This window comes from Mus pahari, chromosome 15 (genome assembly GCF_900095145.1).
Source record: "Mus pahari chromosome 15, PAHARI_EIJ_v1.1, whole genome shotgun sequence".
Lineage (NCBI taxonomy): Eukaryota > Metazoa > Chordata > Mammalia > Rodentia > Muridae > Mus > Mus pahari.
The window spans coordinates 75766537-75783049 of NC_034604.1; the positions used below are offsets into that span (position 1 = coordinate 75766537).

Consider the following 16513-nt stretch of genomic DNA (forward strand, 5'->3'; position numbering starts at 1 on the left):
ACACATACACACACACACACACACACACACACACACACACACGAGTTTTCTCCTCTGTCGTCCTGTGGGTGGAAGAAGGTTAGTCACTCAGGATGGGTGGAGCCAAACCCCTGAAATTGAACAATAAACTATTCAGAAGTGTTCGGCTACACAAAGAAAATGTCACGCCTGGTGGATGCTTCAGACTGGGAAATACTAAATAGTCAGGTTCTTGGTTTCTCCCTGGACGGAGAGACCTGAAATCAGCACTGTATCACCCTGATTTCCCCTCTGTTGTGGTTAAATGCCCCATGGAAGTCAGCTTAGAGGGAAAGCTTTTGTTTGGCGTACAGAAGGCCACTATTCAGTTCAGGGAGTCACGATTTAAGGATCTTTTCATGGTCCCATTTCCAAAGCCCTACTGAGGAGCCATGGTTCTGGGGTTCCTGTGGAGGGCTATGTTTTCTGTGCCCATCACGAGTGTCAGTTTCCTCCAAATGCAGTGTGAGTCTTTACCACCACCTCTAAGAAGCCTGGTTCAACTTCATGTTTCTTTCTTTTCTTTTTTTTTCTTGTTTGCCCAAGGTCTAATGGTGTCTATATTCAGGTTTATGGCCATGGCATCTGTAGTGTGGTTTCTGAGCCACTTCAGCATGGACTCAGAACAGGTTCTTGTCTCCCAGGAGCCTTTAGCCAGCTTTTTGGAGCTGACTAGAGTGAGATTGTGACTGTCCCACCCCCATCTTACCAATGCATAGCTCTGCTGACCTCCATGTTCTGGCACAGTTGCTAGGAGACTGCCTGCCGACCCCCATCTCCTTGGACAGGGGCGTGCACTACCTCTACACTTCTGTGATGGCTGCTTGCTCGCCCTGACAGAGTCCTTTGAGATAATTTTATGATAAAAATACCATGTTGTATCTCTTAAAACCACACAGAGAACGTTTTAAAAGAACCGAGTATATACCTGCATCCCACTGGATACACGTGACATCTCAGCGCGTTAAGGGTTAGGGCTGTGAGCTGAGACCACTGTGGTCTCATTGGTGGTAAAGAGCCGTGTGTTGCCTAGTGAGGGCTTGGACATTTGCAGAGTACTTCCTGAAGATGCAGACCCAGGTGTGAATAAACCAGTACACATTCAAAGGAGACTTTGCTGAGCCGTGTCCTGTTCTCTACAGTACTAACAGCAGAGCCTAATCCTTACCACGGTGGCCAAGAGCCAGCACATGGCCCTTTCTAGGCAGGGGCTGGGTGTGGAGCCTGCAGGCTACCCTTCTTGCCAGTGTATTGAGCTCCCCACGAGCAGTGGGGGCCCAAGCTTAGGGCTACACCCAGGATTTGCTCACCTGTCTGGTGACCATAGGTGGCACTGTAGAGGTAGAGAGAGTAACAGAGCCTTGTATGTGTCTGTGTGTGCACACAGACACAGACACACAGGCCTTTGAAGGGGACTTAATATCAAGATGTTAGAGTTGAAAATTGGCCTTCACAGTGCAGTCATGAGGTTAAGCTGGTTTCTCTGTAGCTGCGGTGTCTGAGGCTGGCGCTGGGGCTCTGGGAACAGTTTCTCTCCTGCTCTGTGTTGTCAAGGTCATGGGGGCCTCCCTGCTGGCTTTGACCACAGATCGCATAGTGCCTTCCTTGCAGAGAGTTCTAGAGCATGCAGAGTACCATGTGGTTACAGTTAGACTCCCTCTCCTAACTTCTTTTAAAGTTATTACTGTTATTTGTGTATGTGTATGGAACTGCACACATGCTACAGGATGCCGGTGGGGACCAGAGGACGACTTGTGGGAGTCAGTGTCCTCCTTCTAAACCGTGTGGGCCTGGAGTTCCTCTTGCTTACGGTGTGGGATGTAGGGATCAGACTCCTGTCTTCGGGCTTGGCAGCAAGTAGCAAGTGTCTTTACCCCGTGAGCCCTCTCATTGGCCCTCAGGTTCCTAGTATAACCGGTCACCTTCTCTTTAATCAGCAGTGCTGTGTATCTACATGTAACAAGATAGCATGATTCCTTTGCTCGTCTTTGGGTCATTTTAGTTAATTGAAACCTGACAGCCCATCTGGTAGAGTATTGCTCTCTCTGTGTGGCTCATTCCTGACAGATCTGTTAAGAGTAAACCCAAGCACAGCAGCACATCCTTCTGCGGTGCAGGCCCTGGTCCTGAGATCAGGCAGGCTCCTCTAACCTTCCCTTCCCTCCACCTCAGCCACTACCCCCACCCCCCACCCCCCCACCTCCTGAGAAGTGGATAACTTCCCTTTTACATTTTGCATCCTGCAGGGGGCCAGCCACGCCACCGCTGCTCTTCTGGAGAAGTGACACCCACCGCGCTCTCCAACGGAGACCAGAGTCACAAGCTTGGACATAACCTGACAGAGAAAGACATCAGTGAGCCCAAGGTGGGGAGCGCCACGCCGTCTGTGTCCATACTTGAAAACAGCAGCAGAGAGACCGCCAAGGGTCCCGAGCAGCATAGATACTCTCTTGACCTAAAGATGCCAGCATTTCACCCCAAGCAGGAGGTGCCCAGCACTACTGACCGGGTAGACTTTCCTTCGAGCATGGAGATAACCAGCCTGCAGCACACCTTGGACAGCCAGGCTGGGCATTCTAAAGAAAAGCTGTCCGATTTGCACAAGGAGCACTGTGGGGTAGGAAAGCGGGCGTCCGCCCTGGACCTGGTCCCTCTGGACTTGAGCATGAGGTCGAGCAGGGATGAGCCCAGCACTAAAGAAGCGTGCTCCCTGCAGGCAGCCCTGGTCATTCACCCGTGTCCTTACTGTACCCACAAGACCTACTACCCCGAGGTCCTGTGGATGCACAAGCGCATTTGGCACAGGGTCAGCTGCAGCTCTGTTGCACCTCCTTGGACTCAGCCCAGTGGCCACAAGAGCATTCGCAGCAACCTGGTTTTCCTCACTCGCAGTGGGCGCACAGGCCCTCCGCCTGCTCTTGGGGGCAAGGAGTGCCAGCCCCTGCTCCTTTCTCGCTTTGCCCGCACCCAGGTGCCAGGTGGGGCACCAGGCTCGAAGGGCAGCTCTTCTCCCCTCGGGGTGACCACAAAAGCCGCTAGCATGCCTAAGAATAAGGAGAGCCATTCCGGGGGCCCCTGTGCTCTGTGGGCCTCCGGCCCCGATGGATATCGACAGACCAGAGCTGGACATGGCCAGGAGCCTCCCAGCGCTGCAGTGCAGGGGCCCCTGGCCAAACCCAAACTGGAGGGCGGCTCCAGGTTGGCACCTTCCCCAGGCAGTGGTGGCCTCAGCAGAAGTACCACCCCCACACCCTCAGTGATAACCCGTGTTGGTGCCCAGCCCTCGGCCAATAGCAAACCAGTGGAGAAACTCGGGGGCCCAGCAGTGGGGACTGGCTTTACCCCTCCGAATAAGCACAGTGCCCCAGACTCTCTGAAAGCCAAATTCAGCCCTCAGCCTCAGGGCCAGCCTCCCTTGAAAGGCGAAGGAGGCTCTCCTCTACCTCCCCGAGAACCCCCTGTGAAGGCGGCCCAGGAGCTGAGAACACTAGCCACCTGTGCCACGGGGTCCAGAGGGGATGCGGCCTTGCCGGCCCCGCCTGGGGCGCCTCCCACCTTACACTCTGCCAAGCAGGAGCCGGCAGCTGAGGGGCAGGAGAAGCGCTTGGACATCCTCAGTATCTTTAAGACGTACATTCCAAAGGACTTCGCCACCCTCTACCAGGGCTGGGGTGTCAGCAGCCCCGGGCCCGAGCACAGAGGTAAGAAGGGTGGGCTCCCTCCTCCCTGGCTGCTTGGAAGCTCACGGTGTGCTTCCCTTCCTGCCCGAGCCTTCAGGGCACATACCAGTAAGTCGCTGCCTCCTCTTGACCTGGCTACCCAAGATCTCAACAGGTGCCCCTCTCCAGAGCCTGTGTGTCTGGGTCAGCAGGCAGCAGGTAGCAACCTTTGACCGTCCCCTTCCTGTGTTTGCTCTGTTCTGCTCCTTGACAGAAGCAGACAGACCTGACCACAGGACCCATCACTTTACACAACACTGGCGCACATGCTTGTCTGTTGGAGGGACGAGTAAGTCTTTCATTTGTGTATACATAATACAGAAGATGCATAAAGAACGGCGGGTTGAGCTGTCCTCTGAGTCCTCAAGCAGTACTCACGGTGTCCCCATCCCTCCTTCTGTGTCATTCTTCACAGGCAACAGCAATGCTGCTCGAGTCTCCCGTGTACGTGGGCCCACTTGTGTTCTGGACTTTGGATCCTTTGAGATTTTGGAATAGTTACGTATACATAGTAGTTTAAGAATGTGGCCCAAATCTGAAGACAACCTTGATTTATGTCTCACTCGAACCTTTCACACGCATTCTGGAGGAGGTGGTGGTGGGGGCAGTGATGTCAGCAAGTTTGTTCAGGAGCTGATTCGAGACGAGGCGTGAGGTCTTAGGGTTTGGAGCATTTCGCACGGATGTCTGGAGTTTCAGCAGCCGGTAGCACTCACGAGAACTTCCCAGTAGATCCCCCCCCCCCCCTGTCAGTTGGCTGTGTCTTGGATACAGTAATCCTGTACTAGTCCTGTTCTTGAACGTACGTGGAACATGGGGGAAGAGCAGGGACAGCTGATTAAGATAAAGTCAAATGAGAGACAGGAAGATTGTAAATTCAAGGACAGCCTTGGTGTGTAAACAGGACCACACATCAAAAACCAGATCACTCCACTCTCTGCTTCTTCCTGTGGTCCTAGCCCTTCCTTGAGATGTGTGTTGGTCACAGAAGAGTGGCTTCTTTACTCCGAAGCAGCTGTCTTTGTAACCCAGTGCCTCAGATGTTAGAGAGCTGTGCGGCAGGGCTGTGGGGACCCCAGTTAGTAACAGCGCTCTGTCTGTGGGTGTTGGTGAGCCTGCTGGTTCTTACTTGATTTGGGGGTGTCTGTGGCTGGCTCAGTTTTGGCTGTGTGAGTGGTTCTTGGGCGCCGCAGCCCTGTGCTGTTGCAGATTGTCTCTGTCATGTGAAGTGGCAGTGTGGCTGGCTGTGGGTGGGAAGCTGGTCTCCATTTTTCTGGAGAAGACCCTCTTGGAACCCACAGTAGGAAAGTCACCTGTCAGACTGGCTAGTCCTTGGCAGCTCTTCTCTGTTGTCCCGGCCTCTTGCAGTTCACTTGGATGTCCACACTATGTTGTAGTAAGTAACTATTTGAACTAGTTACCTGCTGGTGGCTTCTGTAATGTATGGCGCTCGACCTACTAACGTATACCTCGGTGAGCCAGGAAGCCAATGATACCATACACTGGCTGCTGTAAAATTCTGACTTTCTCAAAAATATCTTGTATTTGAATGGAAGCCTCCCTTGGGGGCAAGTGTCTCAGTTTGTTCCCTGGACCCTCAGGTCGTGAAGGCAGACCCTCCACAGCAAAGCATGGCTTGCCTTGAAAGCTCCCCTCCCCCACCTCTTCTGGCCCATGCTGTGTGTGTGTCTGGGCAGTAGCTGCTTATTTCAGATGGCCTGAATGATGCTTTCGTAGGGTGGGCTGTGGAGCCGCCACTTTCCCAGCAGAACATAGAAGAGTGATTGTTGCTGCCTCAGAGGCCTGGACCAAGCTTGTCAGAACAAACCCCACTGCATTCACTGTCTTGCTACAGAGCGACCACAGAGTCTAGAAACACGGGCTGTGACAGAAGTGGTTTGTTAATTCAGTAGTTATAAAAAGTCACCGTGTCTCCAGTCTGGCCTGCTTGTATTACATGATAATACAGACTTCAGACAGAGAAAAGAGATAATTCTAGATAAAATGGTATGCATGTACTTCCTTATTGGAACTTAAAAAATCATGTATACTAAGGCTATGACAGCCACGGATGTCTCATTGTTTTGAGCAACCTTCTGGCCGTGTGTTCCTCCTTACACATCACACATCCCACGGTAGTGCGAAACACGCCAGACTGCATGTGTCTCTGCATGGCCAGGGCTGTTCTCCCAGTGTGGACTCTGTGTCTCCTACAGCTTGCCATCCTAAGGAAGCAGGGCAGTGTGCTCCCAAGCAAGTCTTCTGTTCAAATGGAAGGCATTTCTGAGTAACTCAGAATTGTACAGCAGCTTGGGTGTGGTATCATGGCTGTGATGAACAAGGGTCCTTTCTTAAAATAGTAAAGCAAATATGCTGGTAGGTGTGTGTGTGTGTGTGTGTGTGTGTGTATGTGTGTGTGTGTTAGTGTGGGACTGTGTGTGTGAGTGTGTGTGTTAGTGTGGGGCTGTTGTGTGTGCGTGTGTGTGTTAGTGTGGGGCTGTGTGTGTGAGTGTGTGTTAGTGTGGGGCTGCGTGTGTGAGTGTGTGTGTGTGTGTTAGTGTGGGGCTGTGTGTGTGTGCGTGTGTGTTTTAGTATGGGGCTGTGTGGTGTGAGAGTATGTGTGTAAGCGTGTGTGGGGCTGTGTGTTTGAGTGTGTGGGGGCCTGTGTATATGAGTGTGTGGGGGCTTGTGTGTGGGCTGTATGTGTTAGTGTGGGGCTGTGTGTATTAGTTTGTGTGTGGGCTATGTGTGTTAGTATTTGTGGGATGTATGTTAGTGTGTGTTAGCATGTGTGGGACTGTGTGTTAGTAGAGGGACTGTGTGTTAGTGTGTGTGGGATGTATGTGTTAGTGTGTGTGGGACTGTGTGTTAGTGTGGGGCTGTGTGTGTGTGTGTGTGTGTTAGTGTGTGTGCAACTGTGTGTGTTTGTTTGAGGCTGTGTGTGCTTGTTCAGGGACTGCAACCAAGGGCTTGCATAGGAAGGGGACAGCAGTGGGAAGATTGACAGTGATTGTGTGTGCTGTGGCAGGGCAGCTGTTGGCCCTGCCTGTGTCATCACTTGGTGTCTCTCTGTGTCGTTGGATGAAGTGCTTTGATGCCTTGAAGTATACCCGGAACATTCTAGAAGGGGTGTAAGCAGAAGGATCTTAGGCATTGAGCTCGGTAGAACATGAAGGGTGTGAGATCACTTTCCCAACTGAGCCATCCCCGAGAGGAGCATGGCTCCCCACAGGCTCCCCGTACCCCAGACATTTGGCTGAGGCGGATGCAGGACACTAGAGTCTAGGGTTGCTGACTGGGCAGCTGAGTTCTGCTGCCCAGGATCCCCCGAGCTCTGAAGTGCCTGGCTTTGTCTCTGGGGTGGACCACACGTACTTCCTTCTGCAGTTGCCTTGCTGCCTTGTGCATTGCTCTTCCATCGTTTGCCCTGTGCAGTCGGACACAGTTTTACTTTTCTTTCCTGTATTTGTAGGGTCACATGTAGAAAATCATTGTTCCAATCGAGAGTAAGAAAAGGTACAGGTGACGTGCTGCCTGTGGCCTTTCCTGTGGATCATCTTCCCCTCCATCATGAGTGCTGACCTGTTAGGATGCGTCCAGGACTCCGAGGCCATTCTCAGGGTTTTTTTTTTTTTTTTTGTGTGTGTGTGTGTGTGTGTGTGTGTGTGTTTTCCTGATTAAGTCTACAGGGAATACAGAGCCCGAGTCTGCAGGTCTCTCCGTGCAGGCTGGGTTTCCTCACCTACACAGCAAGGAATGGGATGTGGTTTATGTAGCTCCTCTCTGTTGAGTGTGGGGACCCAGGGGACAGTCCTCGAGGGGTGCTGCAGGTGTGCTCACGTCCTTTCTGTTTGCCTTGAAGTGTTACCTGTCAGGTGGTAGGGATGTAAGCAGACAGGTAGAGGAAAACATGTGAAAGAATTGTGGCCACAGAGAAAGGTACTCTAGTTCCGGTTCCCTGCTCCCGCCCCATTGTGTTACCAAGACGACACACTGGAGCAGGGGTCCTGGCCACAGTTGTTACAGGACAGGGAGGGGGCCAAGGGCAACTGAATTCACATGGTGCTCCTGGCTCTGAGGGAAACCCAGGACCCAGGCTAGGCAGAAGGGTGTCTGTCGCTCTGTCCTGCCTTGCTGATGGACAGCCTGCAGTGGGGGCCACTGCCTGCTGCTTGCTGTCAGCCAAGGGGCTCCATGTCTTTCCTGTGTTAGAGGCAGATATGTAGGAGGCCATGGTGGGGTGGCTGCTGTTTGCTGCTCTGCATCTGTCTACTGGGAGAGCAGTTGTAGGCACAGTGGGCTCTGGTCCTAGTCACTTCCTGCTATCTCAAGACCATCTGTGTGACACTGATGTCACTTTCATCTGTTTGCTACACTGCTTGATAGAGCCATGTGACATCTGGGTGGTGCACACAGCCCTGGGTGTCTTTGGGGCATTTGTGTGACCCACTGTAATTTATGTATCCTTGCAATCTTGTGTACCTGGTCTGTCAGCTAAGCCAAGATGAGGCTGACAGTTGTCACAGAGCCAGTGGTGGCTTCTTACACTGACACATCAGGCAGACTAATGATGTCCTCCTCTCTCCCTCCCCTTCCCTCTTCCCTCTTCCCTCTTCCCTCTTCCCTCTTCCCTCTTCCCTCTTCCCTCTTCCCTCTTCCCTCTTCCCTCTTCCCTCTTCCCTCTTCTTCTTCTTCTTCTTCTTCTTCTTCTTCTTCTTCTTCTTCTTCTTCTTCTTCTTCTTCTTCTTCTTCTTCNCTTCTTCTTCTTCTTCTTCTTCTTCTTCTTCTTCTTCTTCTTCTTCTTCTTCTTCTTCTTCTTCTTCTTCTTCTTCTTCTTCTTCTTCCTCTTCCTTTTCCTCTTCCTTTTCCTCTTCCTCTCCTCCTCCATGTTGTACCACATCACTGACAGGGACACCACGGACACAGGCCCACCAGGGAGACTTTGTCTGTGTGGAGTGCGGCAAGAGTTTCCACCAGCCCAGCCAACTCAGGGCTCACCTTCGGGCACACACAGGTACCACAGTCCTGTGCCATGTGACTGGCCAGTGTCAAGTGTGTGTGTGTGTGTGTGTGTGTGTGAGAGAGAGAGAGAGAGAGAGAGAGAGAGAGAGAGCAATTGGGATATTTCCTAGTCTCATTTTGGTGTTGTGACAAATGCCGTGACAAGAACAACTCGGAGAGGAGAGGGCTTAGTTGGCATGTACTTCCATGTCATGTTCCATCATGAGTGTAGTTAGTCAGAGCAAAACCTCAAGGCAGACACCATGCAGGAACGCCCCTTGCTGGCTTGCTTTCTGGCTCACTGACTCACAGGCTTATGCTTTTCTTAGCCCAAGATCAGCTGACTATGGATGGGTCTACCCACAGTGGACTGGACCTCCTCCCAAGATCAGTTGTCTATGGACGGGTCCTCCCACAATGGACTGGATCCTCCTGTATCAATTACCAATCAGAATACTGCCTGACATACATGCCTGTGGCCTATCTGATCCAAGCAGGTTTTCCAGGTGCAGGCTAGGTGCTGTGTGCTTCTTTGAAAGTCCTTCACTCTTAATGGCCTCCTTGATTGATGCTCAGGGATCTCATCGCCTCTCTGCTAACAGACCCTTTATTCCCACAGTGGTGAGAGTCTCTCTTCCATGTGACTCCGGGGTATGTGAGGCTGACTCAGCAGCACAGAGCCTTTTCTGCTAGCCACTGCCTGTTACCCTGGGCATGTTTAGGTTCCAGCTTTGCTGGAGCTTTACTTATTGTCTGCCAACCTCTCAGTTGACCTTCAGTCTCCTGTTCAGTACCTGGCATGGCTTTTGGCTTAGTTTGAGAAATACCCTTTTGAGTGTGTTCTTTTTAATGAGAGTTGACCTTCAGAATTGGGTATGCTAATGAGTTGCAGTTGCCACCATCATCAGTGGCAGCCAGACATTCTTCTAATTCACAGCTTGGTGACTCCCATCCTGATGGGCAGAGCTAGTCTATGGATATGTGTATGGAGACTCCTGGTGTGATCAGCAGATCCTGAAACACCTGCAGATCTCTGTATAAATCTGGCTGAGACCTGCACGGGCTACCTGCACGTCACGACAGAGCCAGGAGTCTTAGCGAGATGGGTACACTGTCTAGCAGTGTGACACACACATCCACAGAAGTCAGCCTGATGCCCAGTGACACAGGTCGAGTGATCAGCAGAGCAGAAGACAAGTCCCTTTACCCACACAGACAATTGATGTTGCTAGTGATTGCCTTCCACAGTGTGGCATCTGTATTAGGAATGCTAGTGGCCCCAGGTGTCCATTATTGAGGGTTCTCACTGTAAGTATAACGAGGACCTGGGGTTTTCCAGGTGCAGGCTAGGTGCTGTGTGCTTCTTTGAAAGTCCTTCACTCTTAATGGCCTCCTTGATTGATGCTCAGGGATCTCATCGCCTCTCTGCTAACAGACCCTTTATTCCCACAGTGGTGTTTGAGTGTGATGGTCCACGAGATTCTGAAGTTCACACAGCCTCCACGGATGCCCCTAAACAAGTATGTCCTATGCTGCATGTCTGGTTGTCAATGTGGTGTCTGCAAACAGTTGGGGCACAGGGTTCTCCAAAGCACCTGTGTATGATGTGGGCAGTGGACTAATTTCATGTCAGCCAGGGCTGTTGGTGGGTGACCAGAAAGAAGGAGGCCACTTAGCTGTCGGCTGCTGCAGACCTGCCCATGATGGCTGATAGGGAGGGGGAGTTGGCGGTGACTAGTAGTGACAAATGCATTACACGTCTTGGTTATTTTCCACCGTGTGTGGGTCTGAGTTGGCCTGTGAATAAATCCCACCCTGCCTCCTTTAAGAGCTCTGCTTTTGGATTCTTTTGTAAGAGATGCCTCTCCAAGTTTTTGATCTGATGTTTCACAGCTGTATGACCTGGTAAAACAGCCTATGTGCTGCCCCTAACACCTCTCCTGCCAGTGTAGGGCTGTGGAGATATGCCATTGGATGTGTGTGGGACGTAGCAAAGCCCTGTGCTGTGCTTGGTTCAGACTGTGCCTCTGGGGACAGACCATCAGTTCAAGGTTTCTTTTCTGCCATCCTAGGCTGATGGTCTGCACTGTCTGGGACCTCTGCCCGCCCTCCACCCCTCCCACTGTCTTCGTCCTTGACACCACTAGGGATTCAGGTCTGTGTGCCTGACCCCAGCGTGTGCCATGTCCTGTAGTGACAGGAAGGATTAATGCCTGTAGTGACACATCAAGGAACTTTTGAGGATTATTTTAGCTTATTACAGTAAAAATGTGTGGTTTAAACATGGAAAGCAGTTCCTTTGTGGTAGTGATAGAGTTTTTCAAGTGAATATAATCTCTCCAGAATACCGAATAGAAAGGTTGCCCAGCAGGGAGCCTGCATCTGGTTAGTGCGGCCCTAACTAACCTCACGGCCACGTGCTACAGACGAGTCCCCAAGAGGTATGCGGGATGCAGTGACAGGAGGTCATGTGACTAGAGGACTGCTTTGGGGTGTCACAGTTAGAGTGACTCCTAGGCTCTCCTGTTCATAGGTGGCCTCCAAGGCCACCAAAGGCCCACATTTGCTAAGTTTATCTGATGGAGCGGGATGAACCAGGCAGATATGCCAATAACCAGCCAGTTTCCTAGAACTGGTGACCTCACTTGATGTGCCTAATTCTTCCCCAGCCTGTACCCATGGGGGAACCTGGAGATAGACGCTTCCTGCTATCTACTACCTACCAAAATTGTGGGCTGGCTTATTCCAGAGTTACTTTTATTTATCCTGAGTGTTTATATTAATTGTTACTGCTTCCTGGTTCTGACAGATGCTGATGCGACCTTTGTCTCTAAACTTGGTGTTGTTACACTGCCTGCGCTGCCCCTCTGAAGCTCAGGGTCATCTGGTGCTGACATTCTGCTAGAGTGGATCCAGCCCCAGGCACGCATTTGCTTTCCATGAAGCCTCAGCAGGCCAGATCTCTTGTCTGAAAGGACAGCAGTGGCCCAGGCCTTGGGTTTAACCCAGCCTGACTCATCCTTCTTTTACAGCAGCTAGTTGGTTTAAATCCATTTTTAAGGTCATGTGCTCCAGTGCCCCCGTGCCCTCCCTTACCTTGAAAAGTAGTTTTTGCTCATTTTTCATAGAATGTTCTGGGTCCTTATGTAAATCCCATTTTTGTTAATGCATTTTGGAACTGTGAGAGTCTTAAAGAGTTTTGTTTGTCAGGAGAACACGTCTTTAATAAGTTGGGGCATTAGCTATGTTCTTCCTTCCTGCTGGGTCTTGTGGTTCGTTCACAAGTGCAGTTGTGAATTTAGGACATGTTAATCTAGAACTAGCTTATGCCGTTATTAACACCAGAAATGTATATTGTTGCTCCTGTCAGAGAACTTTCCTAACATCCACTAATCAATATTCATATTGGGTAGTTGACAAGGAAAGAAAGGGATCTGAGATCTGAGGTCCTCACCCCTAAGCTTGGGTAGGGTAGCAGAGCGAACCCATTTCCAGATTAAATTCATGTTGTTTAAGAAGCCTCTTAGGCACACCAGTAGGAATATCTAGGTAACTTGGAGGAAAAGAGTGGCAGCAGCCTCTGTGTTTAGTGGCTGTCAGCTTTAACTCATTCGAGGCCGGCTGAGTGTGCGCTGAGCTGCGAATAAGTAAATGTTATTGGATGCAGTTTGGAGGAGCTGAGTCTCACTGTGGTTGGGGTGCATCTCCTCTCCTGTTGGAAGGCACCCCACCCTGGTACAGGAGACACACACTGTAAAGGAGTCTTTGTTGCCAGATATTCTAGAACTCTCCAGCAGCACTAGAAAACACAGAGACCACAGCGTGCTGTCTCTCTGTGTGGACAGGCCCATCCCCACTGGGGACGCTCAGTACCAGCTCGTGCTAAGGCACAGCCTGGGGGCCTCTGTCTTCACGTCCCCCAGCCTTTTCAGGATGTTTCAGGATGCGTGTGCGTGTGTGTGTGTGTGTGTGTGTGTGTGTGTGTGTGTATGTGCGTGTGCGCGTGCACGTGCGCGTGCTGATTTTGCTTTGTTTGAGAGACCAGTTGCTACTTACTTGTAATTCAGGGCAATTATTGGCTTGAGCAGTCTTGTGAACATGGAGTTCCCAGTAGCTCTTCTCACCTGTTAGCGCATGGCGGTTTTGTATAAAGAGCGGCAGAACAACTGTACCAGCTAATGTGCTTACAGGACCCAGAGTCCTGTGAGAGAGCAGCTTTTGGTATGTCTGTGAGTGAGAGCGTAGCCAGAGGAGGCTAGGTTTGGTGGGACTCAGGGCAGCATTAACTCTGGGCGGCACCGGGCCGAGTGCTGGAACCCTGGCCTGCATAGCCAGGGTGAGCCAAGCTGTGCACTGATTCTCTTCCTCCTGTTCTCCTCCCTTCGCCTTGCTTCCTGACAGAGCATGTGCTGGGACTGCTGCCCAAGCTCCTGACACCAACACTTTCCGTGCTATAGACTGTACACTTGAACTGTGAACCGCAATTCCCTTACTCCCCTAAGCTGCCTAGTCTGGTATTGTGACCTAGCAACTGGAAAAGTGACCAGTGCGCACTGATAGTGAATATCAGCATTTCAGTTTCCCAGATCAGGGTTTGAGAACCACAGCATGCTGCAGTTTCTGGTGATGGACTGAACCAGCATGGGCTCTGACAGCGTTCTGAAGTGGTTGGTTGCCCACTGTCACCTCTCAGGCCCTCTCGTACATGAACCTGGAGGAGCGAGGGACCTAGTTTCCTGGTGTGTCTGAGGGTAGTCTCTCCCTGAACATGTCCTGTGTCAGCCTGTCCCAGGTCAGCAGCCTCTCCTCTATGGTGCCCTTAGCTTCTAACAGGAGGTAAGAAGCTTGTGGCTGGACCCTCCGGGTTTGCAGGAGGCAGCTGTGACCACGTGGCCTATCATCTTAACTGCTAGTATTTCTCAAGAGTTGTAACAAACAAGATTAAAACACAAATTTAGGACACCATGCTGGGTCTCCGCCCCTGAGCTGAGGAGCCAAGTCCATGGAAGGGCACTGTTGGGGAGGTGGAAGGCATCTCAGGCACTGTGGCATCTTTGCTGAAGATGAGCCTTCACGGGGAGGAAGAGGGTTCTAAACCACATTTCCAGGGAGAGTTTGCCCTTCATTTGTTTAAAGATATCAGCTGCAGCATGTCCACATTTAGGTTCCTGTAATCCTCACCATTTACCATTAGAAAAAACCAGCTTTTTGAAAAATTATATGTTAAAGTGTGGGTATTATTATCGGCCAATGGTAAAACCTGTCTGATAGTTTAGAGAAACAGTTTTTAATCATTATTTTATTGTTCAACAATTACAAGTTAAAATAGCAGCTGATGAGGTGGCTCGGTGGGCGAGGTGCTTGCCGGCAAGGTGGAGGGCCCACCCAAGGCTTGAAGCGTGGAAGGAGGGAAGCACCCCCTCACACTGCCCTCTTACTGCCACACATGCACCATGGTGTGCTTGATCACATGTGTGCACACTGCACATACATACAAGCACTACAGTATTTCAAGAGAAGACGTAAGTACTTTTGAAACCAACCTCCTAACCCTACCCCCAGTTTAGAGTTTTGCTGTAATGTGAAATACAGTTTGTTTTTAACGTGTTTGGATTTATCATTAGAATTTAAAGACTATGATTAAATCGTATATTCTTCATAATTCTAAGTGTTAGCTTAAAATAGTTAAGCTGGAGAAATATTTCCATTAATCAAATGAACAAAAATGTAAAAACAAATGGCAGCCACTCCACATCACTCTCCATGTGTTGCACATAGCACGGCAAACCACTCCACATCACTCTCCACGTGTGTGCACACAGCACAGCCACTCCACATCACTCTCTGCGTGTGTGCACACAGCACGGCCACTCCACATCACTCTCTGCGTGTACACACAGCACGGCAGCCACTCCACATCACTCTCCACGTGTACACAGCATGGCAGCCACTCCACATCACTCTCTGTGTGTGCACACAGCACAACAGCCACTCCACATCACTCTCCGTGTGCACACAGCAGTTGCGAAGCTCTCGAGCGGGTTTGTGAATCTGCGTCTTTGGCCCATATTCACCAATGTTGGTGGATTTTTGGCATCAGGTTCTGAGCTAGGACTGAAAACATGGCTGAGCATTTAAGAGCACTGGCTGTTCTTTCAGAAGACCCAGGTTCAATTCCCAGCACCCACGTGGCAGCTCACAGCTGTAATACCAGTTCTAGGTATACCCTTATGCAGACATATACACGCAGGCAAAACACCAAGGCACGTACAATAAAAATAGATACATCATTAAATTTTTTTTTTTAACAAAGAAAGATTGTTTTTTAAAAAAATCTCACAGCCGATGCAAGTTGAAGCTCTTACTCATAAAGCCATAAAATCCAACCAGCATTCTTCAACATCAGTTGTTTTGCCAGGTACAACCCTCTACTGATATGAGTGAGCTCCTGAGTTCACCAAACGCCACTGCTGACTGACGGCCAGCTGGGCAAGACCAAGGTCCCCAAAACTGATGCACAATTGTGAATTAGCACCCAGAGGCCTTGCTCCGTGGCCTGTCTCATGTGCACCTTGCAACCCTTTGGGTTGTGTGCATGTTGAACACACACAACCATGACTGCATAGTTTGGTCCTTTGTCCTATAAACAATGAAGGGGAAATTGATTTCATCTGTCCAGCCTAGACAGTGAAACATCTTAGTAATGACACTCATCTCAGAATACACAGCTGTGAAAAGCGAAACCCAGTGTCCCCAAAGCATGCTCCCATGTCCTCGGAGGAGGAAGCAAGACTGTGCCTGCACAGACTATCACTGTAGTTCCGTCTTCCATGTTAACTCATCCCCTTGAACCTCTGCAAGGGGAACTGTGTTCATGGTCCAATCACTGATGGTCCTGATGAGTTAGTGGCCTTGGTGACTCTTCAGAATTGAGGAATGGGAACCCATCTCTTCCAGTGTGAGGGAAAATGCCAATTTCTATGATGCTCTATGGCCACATTATAGCATGTGCCTTGTTGTAGGCTTTGTAGACCTGGGATAAATGCTTTGAAAATGTTCTGAGTCATGCAGCTTTGAGCCCTTTGTTGGTGGAGGACCATCCTGTCTTCTCTGTCCTTTCCCAGGAATAGTTCCTATGTTCTGTCCAAAGGTAGAAGCCACAGGTAGATGTGTCCTGGGGTCTGTAGTGCAGCAGTCTGTGCAGACTCCAGATGTGCACAATACCTCGGTCTTGCGTAGATTCCTCTGTCCTGGGACCTTGCGTAGATTCCTCTGTCCTGGGACCTTGCATAGATTCCTCTGTCCTGGGACCTTGCGTAGATTCCTCTGTCCTGGAACCTTGCATAGATTCCTCTGTCCTGGGACCTTGCGTAGATTCCTCTGTCCTGGGACCTTGCGTAGATTCCTCTGTCCTGGGACCTGTGGTGTGTTTGCTGTTGGGAGGTATTTATGAGTGATCAAGACTAAACAACTCAGAACTGCAGTTCTCTCTCTCTCTCTCTCTCTCTCTCTCTCTCTCTCTCTCTCTCTCTCTGTGTGTGTGTGTGCTCAGAGCCCCATCTTCACTTGTGAGCACACCTAGAACTAATATCCTCCAGGTGTGCTACTTCTGACTCTCCACAGAGATCTCTGCCATGCACCATTGGTGTGCAGTGGTGTCAGACATCTCTCCTGGTCTATAGCAGGATGGTCACCATTGCCTAGACATCTCTCCTGGTCTACAGCAGGATGGTCACCATTGCCTAGACATCTCTCCTGGTCTACAGCAGGATGGT

At 50.6% G+C, this 16513-nt stretch overlaps 1 protein-coding gene across 8 annotated transcripts in view; it reads left to right on the forward strand.

Moving 5' to 3' along the window:
* The window catches only part of Znf516 (zinc finger protein 516), a 93788-nt gene that overhangs the window by 75105 nt on the left and 2170 nt on the right, over positions 1-16513 (forward strand). For 6 of the 8 annotated variants that reach the window (XM_029546887.1, XM_029546886.1, XM_029546890.1 and 3 more), the window contains 3 exons: positions 2265-3719; positions 8647-8751; positions 10191-10258. In XM_029546887.1, coding sequence (XP_029402747.1) covers positions 2265-3719; positions 8647-8751; positions 10191-10258 — 1628 coding nt within the window. The remainder of the gene's footprint in view (positions 1-2264; positions 3720-8646; positions 8752-10190; positions 10259-16513) is intronic. The other 2 variants (XM_029546891.1, XM_029546892.1) reach the window with 2 other exon arrangements.